The 21,231-nt window shown below is 40.5% G+C and overlaps 1 protein-coding gene and 2 long non-coding RNA genes across 10 annotated transcripts in view; 2 read left to right on the forward strand and 1 right to left on the reverse strand.

Moving 5' to 3' along the window:
• Positions 1-14,111, forward strand: part of LOC132417341 (uncharacterized) — a 43,637-nt gene extending 29,526 nt beyond the window's left edge. For 3 of the 5 annotated variants that reach the window (XR_009517786.2, XR_009517783.2, XR_009517784.2), the window contains 2 exons: positions 6,209-6,409; positions 10,068-10,316. This is a non-coding gene — a long non-coding RNA (uncharacterized lncRNA). Of the gene's footprint in view, positions 1-6,208; positions 6,410-10,067; positions 10,317-13,246 lie in introns of those variants that run through there. The other 2 variants (XR_009517787.1, XR_009517785.1) reach the window with 2 other exon arrangements.
• Positions 1,814-16,190, reverse strand: LOC132417339 (zinc finger protein 546). 3 transcript variants are annotated; one of them, XM_060001053.1, is made up of 6 exons: positions 16,131-16,190; positions 15,305-15,536; positions 11,656-11,742; positions 10,176-10,302; positions 9,010-9,105; positions 1,814-8,141 (listed from the first exon to the last, which is right to left on the reverse strand). In XM_060001053.1, exons 3-6 carry the CDS (start codon positions 11,662-11,664, stop codon positions 6,025-6,027), a joined length of 2,349 nt encoding a protein of 782 aa, XP_059857036.1. In that variant the 5' UTR covers positions 11,665-11,742; positions 15,305-15,536; positions 16,131-16,190; the 3' UTR covers positions 1,814-6,024. The 3 variants fall into 3 exon arrangements, with proteins under 3 accessions (XP_059857036.1, XP_059857037.1, XP_059857035.1); XM_060001054.1 differs by lacking the exon at positions 11,656-11,742; XM_060001052.1 differs by lacking the exons at positions 11,656-11,742; positions 15,305-15,536; positions 16,131-16,190 and having other exon boundaries at positions 10,176-10,320.
• Positions 16,191-16,261: 71 nt separating this feature from the next.
• LOC132417343 (uncharacterized) lies at positions 16,262-21,229 on the forward strand. 2 transcript variants are annotated; one of them, XR_011246321.1, is made up of 4 exons: positions 16,262-16,323; positions 18,825-19,019; positions 20,185-20,465; positions 20,915-21,229. It is a non-coding gene; the product is annotated as an uncharacterized lncRNA (long non-coding RNA). The 2 variants fall into 2 exon arrangements; XR_011246320.1 differs by having other exon boundaries at positions 20,185-21,229.
• The last annotated feature ends 2 nt before the right edge of the window (positions 21,230-21,231 follow it).

Genomic DNA, 21,231 nt, shown 5'->3' on the forward strand with positions numbered 1-21,231 from the left:
CAGAGTCTTAACCACTGAACCACCAGGGAAGTCCCCTCACTGTGGTTTTGATTTGTATTTCTTTCATGGCTAATGTTGAGTACTGTTCTTGTATTTTAAATATTTATCAGTTTTAATTTCTAATATAGTAAATATTGACAGACAGAACTCACATAAATAAAAGTGCATTGGGGTCCTCAATAATTTTTAAGAGTGTAAAGATAGCTTAAAGATTAGGCTATCTAATGGCACAAAGTTTAACAACGAGGAATTGGGGTTTGGATTTACCAAACCCACTTGGTTCCTGACGGTGGTATCAGATATTGACTCAACCCTGTTTAATAATCTACCCACAAACTTCAGCGGCTTCACCAAACACTTAGCTTCCTGATCACTGGACTGAGGTCAGCTGCAGTGTGTCTGATCTAGAGCGGGCTTCAGTGGGTGACTCTGCACCAGCCCCCATGTTAGCTGGGCTTGGCCCTGAGCTGTTGGTTGGATTCAGGTTTATTCTTTATGTGTTTACTCTGCAGCTCAGGCTGAAGGGGGCATAATTTCCTCAAGAGCTAGAGTGTTTAACATCACTAGAGTGTTTAAACCTTTGTGCACCTAGGTGTCTGCTAACATTCCTCCCTTGGCCAAAGCTAGCCATGAGGCCATGCCCACCATCAGCTGGGAGGGAAACTAAATTCTGCCCACTGCAGAAGTGGGAGGAGCCAATGTATGCTGGTGCCTAATCCCAACCTCAGAGATAGGGGCTCTGCATAGGGGCTCTGCACTCCAGTGTATGCACGGCTGGTTTCCTTTTCCAGTCAGAGAGCTGACTTGCATCCCTCGCAGAGTGTGTCACCGTGTAGGACACCTCCCTGTGCCTGGTCCCTGTCCCTGTATACCACATTCCTAGAGCTGGCTGAACCCAAAAGGTCACCTGCTGCCAAAGTTGTAAACTGGGGACCTGCAGGCCCACATTCTGTTTTTAAAAGCCTCACTTACTTGCCACATATCCAGATGGGTTGTTTTCACATGAAATCCCTATTTCTGTCTTAACTTGAGAAATTCTGAAATCTGACCCACATTCTCCCATGGTGACAATCGATCGAGCTGAGTAGCGATCACCAGCCTGACCTTTTCAGGTTGCCCCCGTCCCCTTCCCTCCTTATTGCCCTACACTTGCCTTTCTTCATCCATTTACCCTTTCTCTGTGTCCTTTGTGAGCATATTAAAAAAAAAAAAAGTGGTAAAATACACATTACATACAATTTTACCAGTTGCCAGCTTAACCACTGTAAAGTGTACAACTCTGTGGCATTAAGTACATTTATAATGTGGTGCAAGCATCACCACTATCTAGTTCTAGAACTTACTCATCACTCCAAATGGAAACCTGGCACCGATTAAGCATCCCTTCCCAATCCTCCTTCCTCCCAGCTCCTGGCAACCACCACTCTGCTTTCTGTCTCTATGGATTATGAACTACTATGGATTTTTTTTTTTTTTCGGTACGCGGGCCTCTCACTGTTGTGGCCTCTCCCGTCGCGGAGCACAGGCTCCGGACGCGCAGGCTCAGCGGCCATGGCTCACGGGCCTAGCCGCTCCGCGGCATGTGGGATCTTCCCGGACTGGGACATGAACCCGTGTCCCCTGCATCGGCAGGCGGACTCTCAACCACTGCGCCACCAGGGAAGCCCTCCATATATGTTTTACAATCAACGTAGCACCTTCTACAAAAATGCCTGTTGGGATTTTGATTACCTTCCATTGAATGTACAGGTAAATTTCAGGAGAATTGCCTTTCATACATTTTTGGGTCTTCTCACCCATGATTATGGCATATCTTTGCATTTATTTAGGTATTCTCTAGCTTCTCTCAGCAAAACTGTATAATTTTTAAGCAGTAGTCCTGCATGCATTTTGTTAAACTTATTGCTATGTATTTTATGTTCTCTAAAAATGGAACTTTTCTCTTTTACAATTCATTTTCACTAGTTTGGTATAATATAAAAATTCAATTTTGGGGCATATATTGTCGTTGAAACTATAAATCTTTTCCACAAAGAAAACTCCAGGCTCAGATGGTTTCAATGGCAGTTTGACCCAGAATTTAAGAAAGAAATAATATGAATCTTACAATATTGCTTTCAGAATATAAAGAACACTTTCCATCTCACTCTATGACATCAACTTAACTGATAATAAAACCTGAAAAAGAGATCATAAGAAAAAAAAATTACAGATCAATATCAATAATAATCATACACACAGAAATCTCCAAAAAACAATCAGAAAATGGAATTCAGCAATATATATATATATAAAGGATAATACATCATGACAAAATGGGGCATAAGCTAGGAACACAAGGCTGGTATGACATTCTAAAATTAATCAAAGCAATTCACCACATTAAAGATGGAGGGAAACCAAAAGATCATGTCAGTAGGTGCTTTTTATGCATTTGACAAAATTCAACACTGTTCACGATAAAGCTCTCAGTAAGTTAGTAATGAAAAAATCTTTCACAATCGGATAAGGATATCTATGGAAATGAACAGCTAACATAACACTTTATGATAAAATACTGAATGCTTTTTCCCTAAGGTCAGAAACAAGGTCCATTCTGAGTGCTTCTTCAACACTGTCCTTGCCTGTGCAATAAGGCAATTGAAGGACATAAAAGGAAATGAAAATGAAAAAGGAATTATCTTTATATTGATATGTGTCTTGATTGTGTTTATAGAAAACTCTAATTTATAAAAAAAAAATAAACCCTTCTAGAACTAAGTGAATTTATAGCAAGGACATCAAATACATAGTCAATAGATAAAAATTCAACAGGGACTTCCCTGGCAGTCCAGTGATTAAGATGCTGCATTCCACTGCAGGGAGTGCAGGTTCGATCCCTGGTCAGGGAACTAAGATCCCGCATGCCAATTGACATGGCCAAAAAATAGAAAACAAAATTCAGCATATTTTAGAGACAAGTTTTTTCTAATTTTTAAAGAACAGTTAATTTGAATTCTAAAATCTTATCAAAGAAAAAGGAAACTATAATACTGCCTCACATATGATTATAGATGGAAAAATTCTAAGTAAGATATTACCAAATGTACTTCAGCAGTATGACAAAAATCACAGTATATGACCAGAATTGTTTAAAATTCAATTTTAAATAAAAACAAATCAGTGCATCAATAAATTTATATCAAGGAACTAATAAAAACAAATCAATACATCAATAAATTTAAGGTGAGAAAACATAAGATTATACCAATAAATAACAAAATGGCCTTGGACAAAATTCAGCAATCACTACCAAACAAAGTAGATATCTTCTGGTCCCCTACAAATATTGAAGGAAATTATTTAGAGGCAACAAAGAGAATTTATCTCCAAATAGAGTGAACATTATGGTAAATGATTAAATGTTGGGAAATTTCCATTAAATTCAGAGAAATTGATGACGGCTATCACCATAATATTCAATTTTGTTCTGAAGAGTCTATCTCAAAAAGAAAAGTAAATAAAGTAATAGACATAAATATTAGAAAATAAATAAAACTTATTATTACACAATGTATAACCTAGAAATCTGTCTCATAAAAATAGAATGAGTGTTCAGTAGATACATAACTAATGCTATCTTTAAGGTAGGAGAAAATAATTGCAAATGAATTATCCAGAATGCCATTCCAGTCAATTAGAAAACAAACAAACAACAGAACAATAATAATGGAGAAAGTCAAGAATTGGAAATTCAAAGTAAAGGAATAATGATTGGCCAAGAAACACGTTTGAAAAAATGTGCAACTGAAATTGAAATTTGTGAAAATATTTATTAAAACTTATACCTAACATAAGGCTGTAGGAATACTCAATTTGATAGGAGTCTAAGAGAACAATTTGGCAATATCTAATAGAATTGGAAGTGTATGTGACCTATGATCAATGTAGCAATATCTAACATAACTGAAAGAATATATAACGTATGAGCAGTTCTACTTCCACATGTGTAAAGAAATTCCAGCTCACAGAAACGAACAGTCACAGACAAGGATATTCACTGAAGTATATCTGAAATAGTAAAAAATTGTTAAACACTAAAAAAGAAGAGAAGGTTTAAATATGTCATGGTATGTTCATATAAAAAACTAAACCAAATGGGTTTTTAATTTTGTAGAAAGTATCAGCCCTACATTCAGAGGGCAAGCAACTGACTGCAGAGGAAGAGATGTGAGCAGCAGAGAAATACATCACACATTTCCTTTCTCAACATAGCTAAGCATCTGCCATGGTTATCTGGAGTGTCCATCTTTAGGGTCACTGTTTTTCAGTTATGGCAGCCTTGTCAGTGTGGGTTCACATCCCAAAGAAATTAGGTATTGTGAATGGGACTTCCTTAGTAAAGTTTAAGATACAGTAAGATAAACTAAGTTAAGCAAATTTTCTTTATTGTAGGCCTCTTAAGTCCTTTGCTAGCGTGATAATTAACATTTTTTTCTTGGAAGGGATTTAGTATTTAGAAGTTCATAAGTATCTCTGACCACAGAACATTTTTCAAGTACCATTAAATACTACTGTTCCCAGAAACATTCTTTTAGATATGTTGGGTTAAGGCACTGCTTATCTATCTGTAATATTACAGATATGGTACTGCTGTTACTCTCCTTCGGCGTGAAGTTATATAGTGATTAAGTAGGAGGCAGCCTTTATTCTTAGGAGTTACATGATATATATATAGAGAGGTGAAATGTTATAATGCCTATATTTATACTTAAATAACACAGCAAAAAATGTCAAAAATTATACAGAAGCAAACCAAATATGACAACGTTTTAACAATCACTGAATCTAGAGAGGGCATACAAGTGTTCCCTGTACTATTATTTTTTTCCAAATGGACAGTGGCCTTTTCATTGTTAGTTTCTCATTTATCATGAATTTGGGGCAGAAAAAGAAGACTGTAACACGTCTGCTTTGTGGAATATAAAAGAAAAAGCTTTACAGATCTCCCTGATTCTTCAAAAGCTTTCTCTCATAATCTCCATATCCATCAACTCTAGAGATTCCTTTCTCACGTTAGTTTTCAGAAATGACTTCTGAATTTTAGAAGTGAAAGTTTATTTTACTAAACTTTATCCATAATTAATTATTAATTTAAGTAAACAAAATGAAAGGTAGTGGACAGTTTTTACAAATTCTTTATATTCACAGGGTCTTCCTCTCACATGAACTTACTAATATCACTAATAATAAAATAATATTTATTGAACAGTGCTCTTCTAAAGGTTTTGTTTTTTATTAATATTTCATCCTTACAAAAGTACTATTAGGTAGGTACTATAATCACCACTTTAAAACTGAGGCACAGAAGAAATTAAGTAAAATAGAATAAAATAAAGCACAGAGGGGAGTAGTGTCTTGCCAATACCACACAGGCAGGGGTGGAATTATGAGAACTATAGTAAAGATTTGCTATGGCTGAAGTCTTTTCCCACATCTGTTACATTAACAGAATTATTTTCTGTTACAATGCTATATAAAGTGTGGTCCATGTACTGATGCTGGTCCACAGGTTGTTTGCTTCTGGTCTGCAATGATTTAAGGTACAGACACCGAGAGCAAACATTTAGAGACATTTACAGAAAAATGACAGAGCTAATTTATGTCTGTTAAGTCCAATAATAAAAAATTGGGGGTTTTCATTTTGTATGTTTGTTTTTCTATCAGTTTCATGTATCTGGTAATCCAATTTCATTGTATCTTGTAAAAGTATTGGTCAACAACAATTTTGAGGGGGGAAGGGGTACCCTTTATCTTGGTTTGAGATGTACTGCAGCAGTATCATTCTCTAAAGTTAACCAAGGCTGGGTGATGCTGTAATTTTTCAACTCTTTAAATCAATATATATAGTATAAAACTACTGCTGTTAAGTTTTGAGCACGAAGCAAAAGGGATTCCTATATGTTCCCTAACAAGTAAAAACTTTCTTAAATCAATTATGAATTCTGTTGTTATAAAAGGCATTTTCTAAAGGCCACTGTATCTTTACATTATGAATGGGGGTTCCTCACTAATATGATTTCTCTGATGTAAAGTGAGTTGATCACTACGAATAAAGGCTTTCCCACATTCTTTACATTTATAGGGTTTCTCACCAGTATGAATTCTGTGATGTCGTGTAAGTTCTGACTTAACACTAAAGGCCTTCCCACATTCTTTACATTTATAGGGTTTCTCGCCAGTATGAATTGTGTGATGTCGAGTAAGTTCTGCTTGAAGACGAAAGGCATCCCCACATTCTTTACACCCATAAGGCTTCTCACCTGTATGAAGTCTAAAATGTTGAGTAAGATGATATCGGCGACTAAAGGTCTTTCCACATTCCTTACATTCATACGGAATCTCACCAGTGTGAATTCTTTGATGTAAGGTAAGTTGATAACTACAAATAAAAGCATCCCCACATTCATTACATATGTAGGGTTTCTCACCAGTGTGGATTCTGTGATGTTGAGTAAGATGATAGTGCCGACTAAAGGTCTTTCCACATTCTTTACATTTGTAGGGTTTCTCACCAGTATGAATTCTGTGATGTTGAGTAAGATGATTGCTACGAATAAAGGCTTTCCCACATTCCTTACATTTATAGGGTTTTTCACCAGTATGAATTCTGTGATGCTGAGTAAGTTCTGTCTGAAAGCGAAAGGCCTTTCCACATTCTTTACATACATAGGGTTTTTCACCAGTATGAATTTTATAATGTTGAGTAAGATTGTAGCGACGACTAAAAATCTTCCCACATTCCTTGCACTCATAGGTGTTCTCATTGGTGTGAATTCGCTGGTGTGAAATAAGTTGATTGCTACGAATAAAGGCCTTCCCACATTCCTTACATTCATAGGGCTTTTCACAAGTATGAATTCTGTGATGTTTGGTAAGTTCTGCTTGAAGACGAAAGGCCTTCCCACATTCTTTACATCCATAGGGTTTCTCACCAGTATGAATTCTGTAATGTTGAGTAAGATGATAGCGACTACTGAAGGTTTTCCCACATTCCTTACATTCATAGGGAATCTCACCAGTATGAACCCTCAGATGTAAAGTAAGTTGATAGCCGCAAATAAAGGCCTTCCCACATTCTTTACATTCATAGGGTTTCTCTCCAGTATGAATTCTACAATGCCTAGTAAGTTCTGTTTGGAGACGAAAGGCTTTTCTACATTCTTTACATTCATAGGGTTTCTCACCAGTATGAATTCTATGATGTCGAGTAAGTTCTGCATGAAAACTAAAGGACTTACCACATTCTTTACATACATAGGGTTTGTCACCAGTGTGAATTTTCTGATGTTGAACTAGGTATGAGCCATGACTGAAGGCCTTCCCACAGTCATTACATTTATAGGGTTTTACACCAGTATGAATTTTCTGATGTTGACTAATATGTCGTTGTACCCTAAAGGTCTTTCCACAAATCTTACATTCATAAGGCCTCTCACCAGTATGAATTCTTTGATGTTCAGTGAGCTGATAGTGAAGTCTAAAGGCCTTCCCACAATCTTTACATTCATAAGGTCTCTCCCCAGCATGAATTGTCTGATGTACTCTAAGGTCTCGAACACGACTAAAGGCCTTCCCACATTCATTACACTCATAGGGTTTCACACCAGAATGTATTCTCTGATGTTCAGTAAGATGATAATGAAGCCTAAAGGTCTTTCCACAATTGTTACATTCATAGGGTCTCTCCCCACCATGAATTGTCTGATGTACTCTAAGGTCCCCTACACGACAAAAGGCTTTCCCACATTCCTTACATTTATAGGGTCTCTCACCAGTATGAATTCTCAGATGTTGAATAAGGTATGACTGTTGTCTAAAAGCCTTCTTACATTCCTTACATTCGTATGATTTCTCTCTAGCATGAATTTTCTGATGCAGAAGAAGAGGTATATGTTTTTGGATTATCATTTGACTAGCACATCTCATTTGATGTCCTTCTTGTCTCTCAAATTCATGTTTACACTGCAAATCATTTCTGAAAATGGTATCCTCACGGATGTAAGTTTTACTTTTGTCCACTCTCTGCAACTGAAACAGATATATTTCACAAATATCCTTTTCTGGAAATAACTTCTTGGTGACATACTTAGACTCCAAATCTGGAAAAAAAACAAAAGAAAAAACCAAGAAGGAAACAAATGCTGTGATGTGATTTTTCTATGTTGGGATAGAATAAGGGATTGCATCTCATAGTCGAAATAAAAGACAAACTAAAAACAATACACATTAGATGAAAAGGTTTAGAGCAGGGGTCTGCAAACTTTTTCTGTAAAGAGCCAGAGAGTAAATATTTTAGGCTTTGTAGGGTATGTGGTCTTTGTTGCAATTATTCAGCTCTGCTCTTATAGCTCAAAGGCAGCCATAGACAGTATGTAATTGAATAAGTGTAGGTGTACTATATTACCACTTTATTTATGGATACTGAAATTTGAATTTCAAAAATTTTTGTGTTTCACAAAATATCCTTCTTCTGATTTTTTTCAACCACTAAAAATGTAAAAACCAGTTTTAGCCTGTGAGCCACACAAAAGCAGATGGTGAACTGTTTGGCCCCTGGGCCTAAGTTTGCTGGATCCTGATTTAGAGAACTCTAAATTGTAATGCAATTTGAAAGAAGGCAAAAGACTTAATGATGTGACTCTAAAAGAGGGTAAAATAAGTGATTAGAGGAACAAGTTAAGTCAGTGGTCCTCCTACTTAGGATGGATGTAGGGGAGTTCCTTACATATACTGCTCTTCAGGCACCGACCCAGACAAGCGGAATCAAAATCTATAGAAACAAGTCCTATATATGGGAGCTCATGTTGAGAGGATTTGAATGTTTTCCCAGATTTCAGGCATTTTCCCCACAGGCCTTGGGCCTTCGAAAGGAGCTTTCCAAACAACATCTTAGGGCCATGCCTCTCCCTGACCCAAAGGGCTATAACTTGTGACGGCATCCCCCTCGCTTGATTTGTCATCACTGACCTGTGTACCAGCTTCTTGTTCCTTCTCTCATTACCGTCCAGGGCTCTTTCTCTTGCTCCAACAAAGTAATCACGTCTGGCTTAGGAGAGGAACATCCTGCTCACGGAAAAGAAATGCCACATGATTTAGAACAAACAAACAATAAACCTTAAGTTCTAAATGACTTAATTTAGACTTGGTTACATTTATATTAAATTGTAGGTCAAAATAGTATTTGATAAAATGAAAAAAGGCCATTGAAGAATACTGACATTTACATGGACTCATGGTCACAGGACTAAAGAGGCCAGATAGGGGAGGGAAAAGGTTTGCTCTGCTTTTAAAGGCAGTATAGAGAGGGGTTGAGGACACAGACTCTGGAGCCCTATGCTCTGAGTTCAGATCCTCTGTCACCCACCAGCTGTTAATTCTTCTGTGTATTATGCTTTTATCAATGTCAATGGGCCTAATATTACCTACTTCATAGGGCTCTTGTAAGAATTAAATGAATTAATATATATGTAAGGGCTTGCAAGGATGCCTAACATGTAGTATTATTTTTGTTGTTGTTCTTATTATTTTTTTACATAAAAGAAAAATACTGTTTCCTAAAACACTTCCAAGTTCTTCCTCAGAATTCTTTCAATAGAAAATGCAAAATTCACAGACTAGAATTTTCAAGCACAAAGTAGGTTGAAGAGAATATGTCTTTTCTCTGATGGGATATGTTTGCTTGAATTTTAAATGGATATTGTTAACCCAGTTCACCACTATATAAAATGTAGAGGTTGATCTGATCACAAAAACACAAAACCCTGAGACTAGCTAATCTCTTTTCAAGTGAGTCAGACATGAACACAGAGCAGCTACAGGAATTCTGAGCATACCCATTATATTGACACCTGGCTTCTCTGATAATGTCTTGGGATTCAAATCTAGGACTAACTAATTTAGAAAAACAGGCAATTATAGGAAGGGCCAGAGGGAAGAGAGAAGGTCACTGCAGGATGGAGAAGATGATGCTTAACCAAGTGCCTATTTCCAACCCAATAATGCTCAAACCATTTCTTTCAAAATAGGGGGCAGACATTCAGCTGGTGTCTTAAAACAGAGCTCTGAAATTCAACAATGGAGAAAACTGATATTCCAGAAAACAGATTGTCAGTTATTTGCACAGATATCCTTACCCAATGAGACCAAGTTGCTGTAGTTCTCCAACATCACATCCCTGTACAAGGCCCTCTGAACAGCGTCCAGGCACTCCCATTCCTCCTGGGAGAGGTCTATGGCCACGTCCCTGAATGACAAGGACATCTGAAATGACAGACCCATGTATCATAAACAACGTTTAAAATGTATCTTCAAGATGGAAAACTGCTCTGCAAGAAAGAGGCAATGATATAGCAAGCAGCAAACTGAGGTTCAAGCCCGTGATATGTAGGGAAGAATAAGAAAATCCGTGATTTCTAAAGTGGAGTGCCTATATGCTTTTAAAGAATACAGTTGGTACAAACAGAATGTCCTGTATACCATGGGATGAATGAATGAATAAAATAATCAAAGGTTCCCAATGAAATGAAATCCTATAAATAAGCACACTGCCTATCACGTGCCTGCCGTTTAAGTTCTGAATAAATGTGAGTTCCATTCTCTTTTCCCTTCAAGGAATTTTTTTTTTTTAAGGAATTAAAAAAAAATGAAGTAATGAATTGTTTTTCCCCAAAAGTACTCTAAAATCTCTATCTTAGAAAATAGGACGCGATTGACATCTGATTTCCTTAAAACTGAGGTTCATCATTATGCAAGAAAATGTCATAAGCATTTTTCCTTGTTATAACAAATGACAAACTCTTTAGTTAATTTATTTACCGGCTGGCTAATCGTCCATCGTGTGAATATATCAGACTAATCCTTCTGTCATATTTAGGCATTTATTTTGGACAAGATGTCTAAGGTCTTCCCCAGTCCCATTAGCCTTTCTTCATTCCCCATAAGGGATCTGGAGGGTCTTCCTACCTGCTACCACCATCCCTCAGGAACACTTGTCTTGATCCTGAGCTGGAGGATGCTGATGTAGGATGATCCACAATGACACTGATGTCACTAGAGACCAGCACATCCTCCTCAACCACAAAATTGACTTTTGTCCTGTTATTCATCCCTCTGGGGACCCCCGGATAGATCCCTGATATCCCCACGTGCAGGCCTCAGTCACACTCCAATCTTGCCCTATAAGTTTCTCAGGGTATGGGATCTCATCACATGCAGAACACTCAACACTAAATTCCATCTTATCAACCTGTAAAACTCAGGTCTGTGGAGTCTAATGGACCATCATCTCTGTGTCATAGAATCATGACTCTAACAAGTTCAGATATCTCCGTCAAGCAACTTCATCCATCACTGCTCCATCAATGCTCCTGAGAGAGACTGGGCACTTGGAGAGGTGATGAGAGGTGAACACAGGTGAGAAAGAAGAGGGGCAAAGAGAGAAGAGGGGCAAAGAAGGAGGCCACTAGGCTGTATGACACCATCCTTCACTGTGATCAGAGCAACTGGGCGCAGCTTCAGCAATCAGGTTGTCTTAGGAAGGAAGTCTCAGGATAATAAAAATGATCACAGGAATTCAAAACCACGACATCTCAAGGAGGATAAACATGAACTTACATGGGCCATGGTTGTAGAACTGCAAGAACTTGTTCTCCTCTTTGGGCTTCCTCCACTCGAAAAGCACAGAGTCCAGAGAAGCCAGGACTGGGGGAGGAACAGGAAGCTTTGAGACCAGGCGTGTCTCAAAGAAATCCCAAAATGACTTAAGTTAACATGACCCTGTTTTGCCTTCTTTCTATTTCTACCCCACAGTGCCCCACATACAAATCAGGAGAGATAAGAGGGAGCTTGGATGAAGCCAAACCCTTCCTATACCACAGGGAACCAGCTGCACAAGTGTAGATACAGAGCAGAGGCCTCCTGCATGAAGCCAGACCAGGCACTCTAGCAGAAGGGTCTCTAGTCCACCCCAATTTCTGATGACGTTATCTGTAGCTGTTCCATTAGTCTCACTTTGAATCTAACATCATTAGAAAAAAACCTGTAAGTTATGAAGTTGTGAGGTCCAACATGACAGCCACATATGGCTATTTAAATCAAATCAAAATTTTAAATTAAGTAAAATTAAATAAAATTAAAAGTTCAGTGTCTTCAGTTGCACCAGCCACATTTCATGTGCTCGATAGCTTCATGTGGCTAGTAGCTACCATTTGGAGAATGTAAATACAGAAGATATCCATCACCACAGAAAGTTCTACTGGACAGAGCTGGTATGAATCATACAGCCTAAATTCCATTTTTTACCGTAGAGTTCCTCTGAACTCAGAATAATTTGGTCAAAACCTGCCAGAGGTTGCTAGAGATATAATATCTCCTTCCTATGAATTCCCAAGGCATGTGACCTGAATTTCTCTAGTGGCTTTATTACCTCCTATCTCATGCTTATTCTGTCTACTCTGATTTTATATTATTTGCTGTATAACAAGAAACTTAAGGGATAGTAACTATGTTTCAGTGCTTGTATTCCTCTAACTACTATCATGAGATTCAGCATACTGTGAGCCCTTATGTCTGTTATTTGACCAAAATTCCATTTTTGGCAGTTTTTCTTAGCATACTAAGATACATGCACAAGATGTTTATCACATAACAACTTAGAGTAACCAACTGTTAGAAAAATAAATAGCTACAGGAGGCAACAGGTTGCATAACTTTGGGTCAGTTATGATGGCAAACTAGGCCTTATTAATGTTGGAGAAAGACATTCATGATGAATTACTGACTGATACAGGCAAATTAAAGAATTATAGGGAATTCCCTGGCGGTCCAGTGGTTGGGACTCTGAGCTTTCACTGCCGAGGGCCCAGGTTCAATCCCTGGTCAGGGAACTAAGATTCCGCAAGCAGCACAACGCGGCCAAAAAACAAAACAAAACAAAAAAGTATGTAAAATGAAGGGAGGGATTATAATGTCATTCATAAATACAGGCTCTGTTGTCAGACTTCCAGAATGTGAGTCCTAGTCTGACAACTACCAACTTTTCAGTTAGTTTATTGATAAACCAGGGATAAGAATAGCACCTACCTCCTACAGTTATCATGAAGGTTGGGATATTACATAGACACCACTTAATGACATATGATTACTAAATAAAAGTTAGATAGTATTGTTATTAGATAAAATTATTTTCTACTTTCTTTTTTTATAGTAATATTTGAGTCTCATGCCCACTCTTTTCCTGCAGCTACCAAAGAAGAGACACCATTCTTCAACATAAAGCTAAAGTAAAGAACCTAATAAGGTATTAAATGGAGAACGTTAATAAGAGGTTCAATCTTACTCTCCTGTCCTATGTAAAGATTTACATGAATATTTATAATTATTACCATCTTATTCTGTTTTCTACTATTATAAATCTGTCTTCTAAAATGTTACTTGCATTAAAAGATACTTGAATTAGAGAGGGTATTGCTATGTCCTGTGAAAGCAACTTTAAAAATCTAAAAAAAGTGTAATCTGAAGCTTATCTTATTTGATAAATTGTGCCATAATGATTACTCTGAATTGATTTATATAACGCTAAAAGGCATAAATCCGGAGATGTAAATACTTGGAAGGTTTGTCAAACTAGAGGGCTTCATTGGCACTTTCCTCTTCTTTCTATATTCATGGAGGTATAAGAAACCTATGGTAGAATTACTTTTTCTAAATAGGAGTTGGGGAGTCTGTGTCCTTTGAATGTTCAATTAGAATAATTTCTGTTCCGTGCGCGCACACACACACACACACACACACACACACACACACACACAGCTGGAGAGAAAAAAATTTTGCTAAAATAAACCTCCCCAAAAAGAATTTGAAAAAGAAGAGATACATGTATATATATAACTGAATCACTTTGCTGTACACCTGAAACTAACACATTGTTAATCAACTATACTCCAGTGTAAAATAAAAAGTTTAAAAAAAGAAATTATGAGTTTGGGTTCAAAACTTCAATTCTACTAGCTGGGATCTAAATATTTTGGAACTCGCTACAATCGGCTAAGGGAGAACTAAGAATGTCATTACCTAAGAAAAGACTTCTAGTAGAATTCTAATAAATCTGGCTCAACAAATCACTCCTCATGGAATTTCTGTTGTTTATTACTACAAGTTTTGTTGTCACTTTGATCTGAATGAGATGTTCCAAAATAAAATTCAAGCAGCATAGTATTAAAAAAAAAAAACTTCCCAAAGTATTAATAGTGGTGCTGGGGCTATTTAACTTTCTTTTTTATAAGTCCCCCATGTAATATAATTGAATAACTGATTCTTTTTGCAAAAAATGAGCATTAATTCCATAATCTTAAGTATACAATAAATCTATATCCAATTTTAAAATATTTGAAAATTCTTGGAAGCAAATCTGTTTGACATGTGTGGGAATAGTAAGGGAATCAGTGTGACCATTATAATAAAGCCTACCAATTCCTGAACATTCTTCTTCAATACAATGAGAACTTTTTACTGACAAAATTCTCCTCTGAATGGACATGTCAGGTGAGGGGCATCTGCAGACTAAATAAGAAAATTTGGGCAAAGCAGACAGAACAGTGTTTGGTTCTTTTTCTCTTTCTCCACTGAATAATCAACTGAAATATCGCTTTGGATATAACCCTTGTAAAATGTCTCTGAATTCCAATAATAGTAAATGACATTCATATAAAATTTAAAATTTGAGTATTATTGTTCATCACAATGAATATTACTTTACTCATATGTACATTTTTTTCTTTTGACAAACTCTTTATAAACATAAATCTCAACCCATTGATTCCTTGGAAGAAACCCTTGACCATGATGATACAGATTTCCACGCTCAGACTTCCATTCACATTCCTGCTCCTAAACACCTTAAAAAACAGACGCCCGTGTCATTTCCTTACTGACACCAGTCAGACTACCTCTGATCTTGCCTTACTTTTTTTTTTTTTTTTTTTTTTTTTGCCTTACTTTTAAACTTAGGTTCTGCAGAAGATCAATGATGTGATTCCACTTAAATATTAATCTCAATAAAACAAAGTTTTAACTTTAGACTCCAGGATATATATTTCTTACTATTATAAAAAGTGAGTGAGAGAGGGCCACCTGCACGGCCCCTCATTCATTGGGAAGGAAGGCCTAGAATAGGCCACTGGACATTTCATGAAAAGAAAAGCAAATGCTTCCATGTACTAAAAACAAAGATTCATTTATGAACAAAGAGGAAGTAGAAACTCACCTGATCTGTACTTTTAGATGTGCAACAACAATTTCCCCCCCCTGCTCAGGATACTTCTTGGGGGAGAAAGGCAGGACTGGGGAAGAAGGAAATCATGAGACCTTCTTCAGGCCTTTCTTACAGCACAGAGAGACGGAGAAGTTCCCTCCAGGGCCACATCAGCTCCGACCTCACACATATGACCAGATGAGACAGGGAGGCTGGAACCTGTCTCTGAAATCACAGCCGATTCCTAGAATCAGAGATATGGGAAAGCTGTGGTTCTGAAAAATGTAGCAGCACCCACAGCGCCTCCAAGTAGGAACCCCTCCCACCATTTCGAGCCATGAGTTTGTCTTGGAGACACTTTTAGCTCTAAAAGCCCCCTACCAAGCCCAGGACTGTGTCTTCTTGCTTTCTGAGAATCTTCATTCTAGGGTTCAATATTTGACTTCCTCTTGGGAAAGTCTGTACAGACACCCGGGCTGTGAGGGAAGGAAGGGGAAAGCAGCAGGGGCGTGGGTCAGTCACACACACCGCTGAGCCAAGCACCAGTATCAGAATGACAACCGCGCCCACCGACAGGAGGCCCAACTTGGTTCTGGAAAGCACGCGGGAGCGCGCGCGCACACACCACACACCACACACACACACACACACAGCCTGTCACAATTAGTCACACAATCCCCCCTCTCTTCTTCTCATTCCAATACAGGCCTGAGGCTGCGGGCACGATGCGCCCTGGGCTCCTCACTCTGGGCTAAAGCTCCATCCCTTTCCCTACCCCAGACGAGTCCTGCTCCGCCTCACCTAGCACCAACTTCTCCCCAGGTTTCGACTAACTCACCCGCGGTAGCTGAAACACCCAGTACGCACGGCTAGAGGCCCTCCAGGTGGAAGTTTACACCACCCCCCTGGGGCTTCTGGGAAATGTAGTCCACAGCCGGAAGCCGGTGGGCTGGGCTCTGAGTGCGCAGGCGCAGGCACGCTCGGGACAGAGCGACTCTAGTCCCGGAGCCGGGGACCCGCGCCCTCGCGAGGTAAGCTGAGAGAACTCACAGCGGGGACCTGTCCAGGCTGTGCGAGCCTCGACGGACCTCCAGAGTCTTGACCGCCCAGTGCGTCCGTGGGTGCCGTCCTGAAGCCGAGCACGTGCGAGGCGGATTCTGTCAAATTCTTCCCTCCGGGTAGTCCCCTCGCGTGTTTCACAGGCGTGTGGCCCTTTGTACGCGGCCTCATGAGCGTGTGTCTGTGTGTGCGCACCTGTCTGCACGCGCGCGACGCCGTGAGGGTTGCGGGGCTTCCCCGCCTCTGGCCGAGGGTGAGTTGTGTTTCTGCGTGTGTGTAATTCTTTGGGTGCGAGACGGTGTGTGCCTGCAGCGGCACCTGACAGGAGGGAGGCCACAGAAAGCAGCCTGGAGTGTGATTCGTGACCGAGCAGTGAGGCGAGAGGCGCGGTGGGAGACTGGCTGTGCCGGACTGTGACTGGGGTGGTGTGTGTGTGATGGGGTGGGTGTGCGGGGCGCTGTGTGACCGGGGCGGTTGGCGAGTGCAGCATAGCTGTGTGAACCTGAGTATCTGCGTGTAGAACGTCACGGGTGCCAGTGGCCTCGCGACTGGGTGTGTGTGATCGCGTGCAGCCACAGGCCTATTATAAAAAGGATATGGTGCATCTTCTTGCAGCATCAGCTGTGTATTTCAAGATTTGGACCGAAGATCTGTAATTTATCTGTCAAACAATTTTGTATAGAATCAAATGAATTTTTTCCTAGAGAAAAATGTAAATCATAGTAATTTTTTTTTAAATATGAAGGAATTCTTTCCACTCTTCTGTGCTGTGAGGGGTCTCGTGGCAGATACATTTGAGAATCTTGGGCTGAGGGGATAGCTTTATGCTTGGAAAGGCAGCGTGCCATAGTATAGCGAGCCCACAATTAGTCAGACGCTAACACATTTGCTCTTCCTCTTCCCTTCCCTTTCTGAGCAATTCAGTCCTAAAGCCAAAAGATGGGCTCAGAGCAGGGTCTTTGAGCCTGAGCAGGATGAGGAGGGTGTTCGTGCAGCTGGTGGCTTGGTGTAGGGTGACAGGGAGCATTCCAAGTGGTGGAATGGCTCAGCATGGGAGTGTCAACCTGAGCAGGATAAGGAGGGCGTCCACACAGGAGGAATGGCCTGTACGGGATTTCAGAGCCTCAACAGGGTGAAAAGGGCGTGTAGGTATGGGGACTGCCCAGCATTGGGTGTTGGAGCCCAAATTGGGGTGTTGGAGACATTCATGTCGGTTGGATATAGGAGGTAGTGAGTCTCAGAACCCAAGTAGGGTGAGGAGAGCATCTGTATGGGGAAGGGCGCAACAGGGTGATAGGAGTTTGTTACATGCAGTGGCAGGCGGGGGTGGAGGTGGGGTTCTGATCAAGTAAGTAAATATATTATTGGGTTGGCCAAAAATTTCATTCGGGGTTCTCTGGAAGCTATTACAAACGAACTCTTTGGCCAACCCAATAAGTGCATTGAGAGCAGCCAAGCTTCTCCCTGTCAGCGGGGAACCTCAGATATGGAAAAGGAGAGAACTAGAATGAACCTTGTGATGGCATGTTGAAACTAGATGCAGTGGTATGAACTCACAATTATATATATGGATCGATATAAAAATAAGCAGGTGCTGGGCCACTGAGGCCACCAGGCTCACTTTTGGGGAGAACCCTGCTCTCCCTTGCAGGACTCTGGGTTCAGCGTCTGCCTGGCCTGACGTGTCCCTGCTTTAGCAGGAGGAATCACCATGCTGAGCGTTCCACTGGAGCCTCCTATCCTATGACGTAAGACAGTAAATATACCTTAAGATCCTGAAGAAGAAGCAAAATGTCCAAGTAATATTTTGGGATAATTTGTGAGGACAAGTAAAAAAAAATTATGTAGTCATTAGGACGCTGAGCACTGTCTTCTTGTGGCTCCTTCATCCTCCTCCTCTCCCTTTGAGACTGACATGGAAGACCACGTTTGAGTCATCTAGGTTGGCTTTGGTGTGACCTGTGCCATCATGACATGGCTTCTGGTCTGTGCAGACAGTGGTGACGTTTGTCACATTGCTGCATTGGTACAGAGTCATTTTTGATCAACAGAGTCCTTTTTAACTACTTAGCAGTACATGCACTGTAGTCTCATCTGAGATATGCTTACTGATGCTGGTCGTACTCAAAGGAAATGTTACTAAAGAATAGATGAAACCTGGGGAAATGATTGACATTTGTCCAAACTGGCTGTATCAACCCAGGGTGCCCTCTCCATTGCAGTAATTACAGATGTGTTCACAAAATGGATCATCACTGCCTATGGGCAGCTGTGTAGGAATTTCTTTTTCAGTGGAAACCTACAGCCTGGTCCTTGGATGATGGTTACGCAAGTGTTTTATTTATAATAAGTTGTTACATTATACACTTACATTTTGGGCTCCTTTATGTGTATTATTTTTACAATTAAAAACAAATAAACAAAAAGGTTTACATATATTTAAGGGTTTTTTTTTTCCCTCTTGTCTTTGCAGAGCAGAACAGAGAAAAGCGTTATGTGTTTCGCTTGGCAGGAAAACACTTGCTTTCAAGACTACACTTCCAAAATGCACGAGTGTCTGGGCTGTTCAGCAAGCCGGCCTTAGTTTTTCCCTCTTAACGCGGTAGCACGTACTTGAGAACACAAAAAAGCAGCCCCTGACATCCAGGAACTGGCCTGGCACTTACAGGTAGGCCTCAATGGTATTGAAAGCTGGCCTGGTGCTCACAGCTGGGCCTGTTATCCTGTTGCACGTGAACAGTCTCACAGAACATCAATATCAAGGTCACTCTGAGACCATAATAATGGTAGGCCATTTCATAATTTTGCCTAAGCACAGACAGCAAGATTGCTGGGCAACCCACAAAATATACCAAATATCCCTTCTCCCAGCTAATGTGAGTGGCTACCACCTCTTACCAGTTATAGCTTTAGCCTCACACTGGTCTGCTGTCATTTCTTAGGTACATGGCTTTGTTCTTTTCCCAATCTCTTTGCCCTTTATCACTGATGTTTAGGATGTTTGTCACTTCAGCAATTTCCTTCCTTTACCGTCCCTCCAAGAGGACTTGTAAAATCCTTTTTTTCACGTGGTTTTGTTACTGTCGTTTTTTAAGTACCTATTTTAAAAGGTCAAATATATATAAAGTATATTAGAAACAAAAAGCATTCCCATGTCACCCTCACCCTGTATTTCCCTGTCTACTTCCAAGAGGCAAGGACTTCCCATCCTCATTTGTTTCTTTTGAAATTTACTTCCATATATCTAAGTTACATGCTTTTGTAAACTCATCAGTTTTAGATATTAGCTGCTGCTGAATGTGAATGATGAGGACTTTAGGTGTCTTAACAACCCACTTTCCTGTTTCTCTCATGCTGCTTGGTTTCCTCAGAAGGAATCCTTCAATTGCCTGCCCAGGGATCTCACTTAATCTCAATCTCATCTTCTGCACGGCCCAGCTCTCATCCTTGCTCCAGGCACACCAGCCCAGAGACTGCTGGTCCAGCCTTTCCAGAGTAAATCTGAGGTCTTCAGCCAGGCTGGGGAAGGGTCACAGGGCCTGGAGTAACAACAGCTCATTTGTTTCCTGCATAATCAGTGTATCAGTTCTGGTTTTTATACAGCCTTTCAGGTAGTCCTCCTGTTTCCAGGCCTCACCTTCAGAACCTGGCACCTCTGGTTTCTGAAAGGGGAAAATGACTGTTTCTGGGCTTCCCTTGAGTTCAGGTTCAAGTTTCCTCAGGTCTGCTACATCAATCAGCAGGTAACTGTCCCTTTCCAAAATTGCGTTGCTGCCATCTCCTCTCTCTTCCTGTGTCCATGTGAATTTATACCTTACTTTTGTTTTCGTGAGGTGCCAGGAGAGAGGAAGAATTAACTTCTCCGCTCAACATGCCATGCTTATCTAGCAGAATCACCCCCGGCTCTTCAAGGACCTGTGATTCCTCAACTATTTTTCCTTATATCTTCTTCCCATCTCACTCCCAAATATATAGTGACATTCATACTTTTGTTCAAGGAACATGAACTGAATGTCTACCATGTGTGGGTGCTGGGACTTGAATTGCGATCAAGCTACAATCCCCGACTACTCTACAAGAGGTTCCCGTCTGGAGGAGGCAAGCACTTGGAGATGTAAGGAGTGCAAAGCACAGCATGTGCACGATGCCAGGGCAGTGTAGGGGAAGGGTTACTTCCCTTCGTGGGGCATCAGAAGACTCCCCAGAGGGAGAGGTGTTTAAACAGATTTCAAGAGAAAGTGGGAATTGGTCCTACCAAACACATCTGTGCCCCAACAAGATGGCATGAAGAGCCAGAGACATTCACAGAACCCAGGCATCCAACCTCCCCCCTCCCCCCTCATCCCTGCTCTGGGGGACCCTAATGGGTGGTCTCTCTGTCCTTGATTCTCCCTCTGAGTGTGAAGAAGGCAGGAATTGCCCAAGACTTGAATGGTAAATGTGAGTGGGGAGATGGATAGAGACTTTATTTTCTGGTCAGGGGCTGCAGTCTGCTCATTTTCCATCCTTTTCCCCAAATTTCTGGTCATTTAGTTTGAATTCTTTTTTTTTTGCGGTACGCAGGCCTCTCACTGTTGTGGCCTCTCCCGTTGCGGAGCACAGGCTCCGGACGCACAGGCTCAGCGGCCATGGCTCATGGGCCCAGCCGCTCTGCGGCATGTGGGATCCTCCCGGACTGGGGCATGAACCCGTGTCCCCTGCATCAACAGGCGGACTCTCAACCACTGCACCACCAGGGAAGCCCTAGTTTGAATTCTTTACTTCTCTCTCAAGCTGTAACCCAGACCATGTACCTGCTCATCTGTCAGGAGAGCAGGAGGGGCACAGAGGATCCTATTCAAGGCCCAGGTTCTCCAAAGGAGTTAAACTTGTAAGAAGAA

The sequence above is a fragment of the Delphinus delphis genome, chromosome 20 (genome assembly GCF_949987515.2).
Source record: "Delphinus delphis chromosome 20, mDelDel1.2, whole genome shotgun sequence".
In the NCBI taxonomy this organism is placed as follows: domain Eukaryota; kingdom Metazoa; phylum Chordata; class Mammalia; order Artiodactyla; family Delphinidae; genus Delphinus; species Delphinus delphis.

Coding starts and splice junctions, on each gene's coding strand:
- LOC132417339 (XM_060001052.1), bottom strand. CDS start 10,320: ATGGGTCTGTCATTTCAGATGTCCTTGTCATTCAGGGACGTGGCCATA. Junction 9,106..10,175: donor CAGCAACTTGGTCTCATTGG/GTAAGGATATCT, acceptor TTCCGTGAGCAG/GATGTTCCTCTCCTAAGCCA. Junction 8,142..9,009: donor AACAAGAAGCTGGTACACAG/GTCAGTGATGAC, acceptor TTTTTTTTCCAG/ATTTGGAGTCTAAGTATGTC.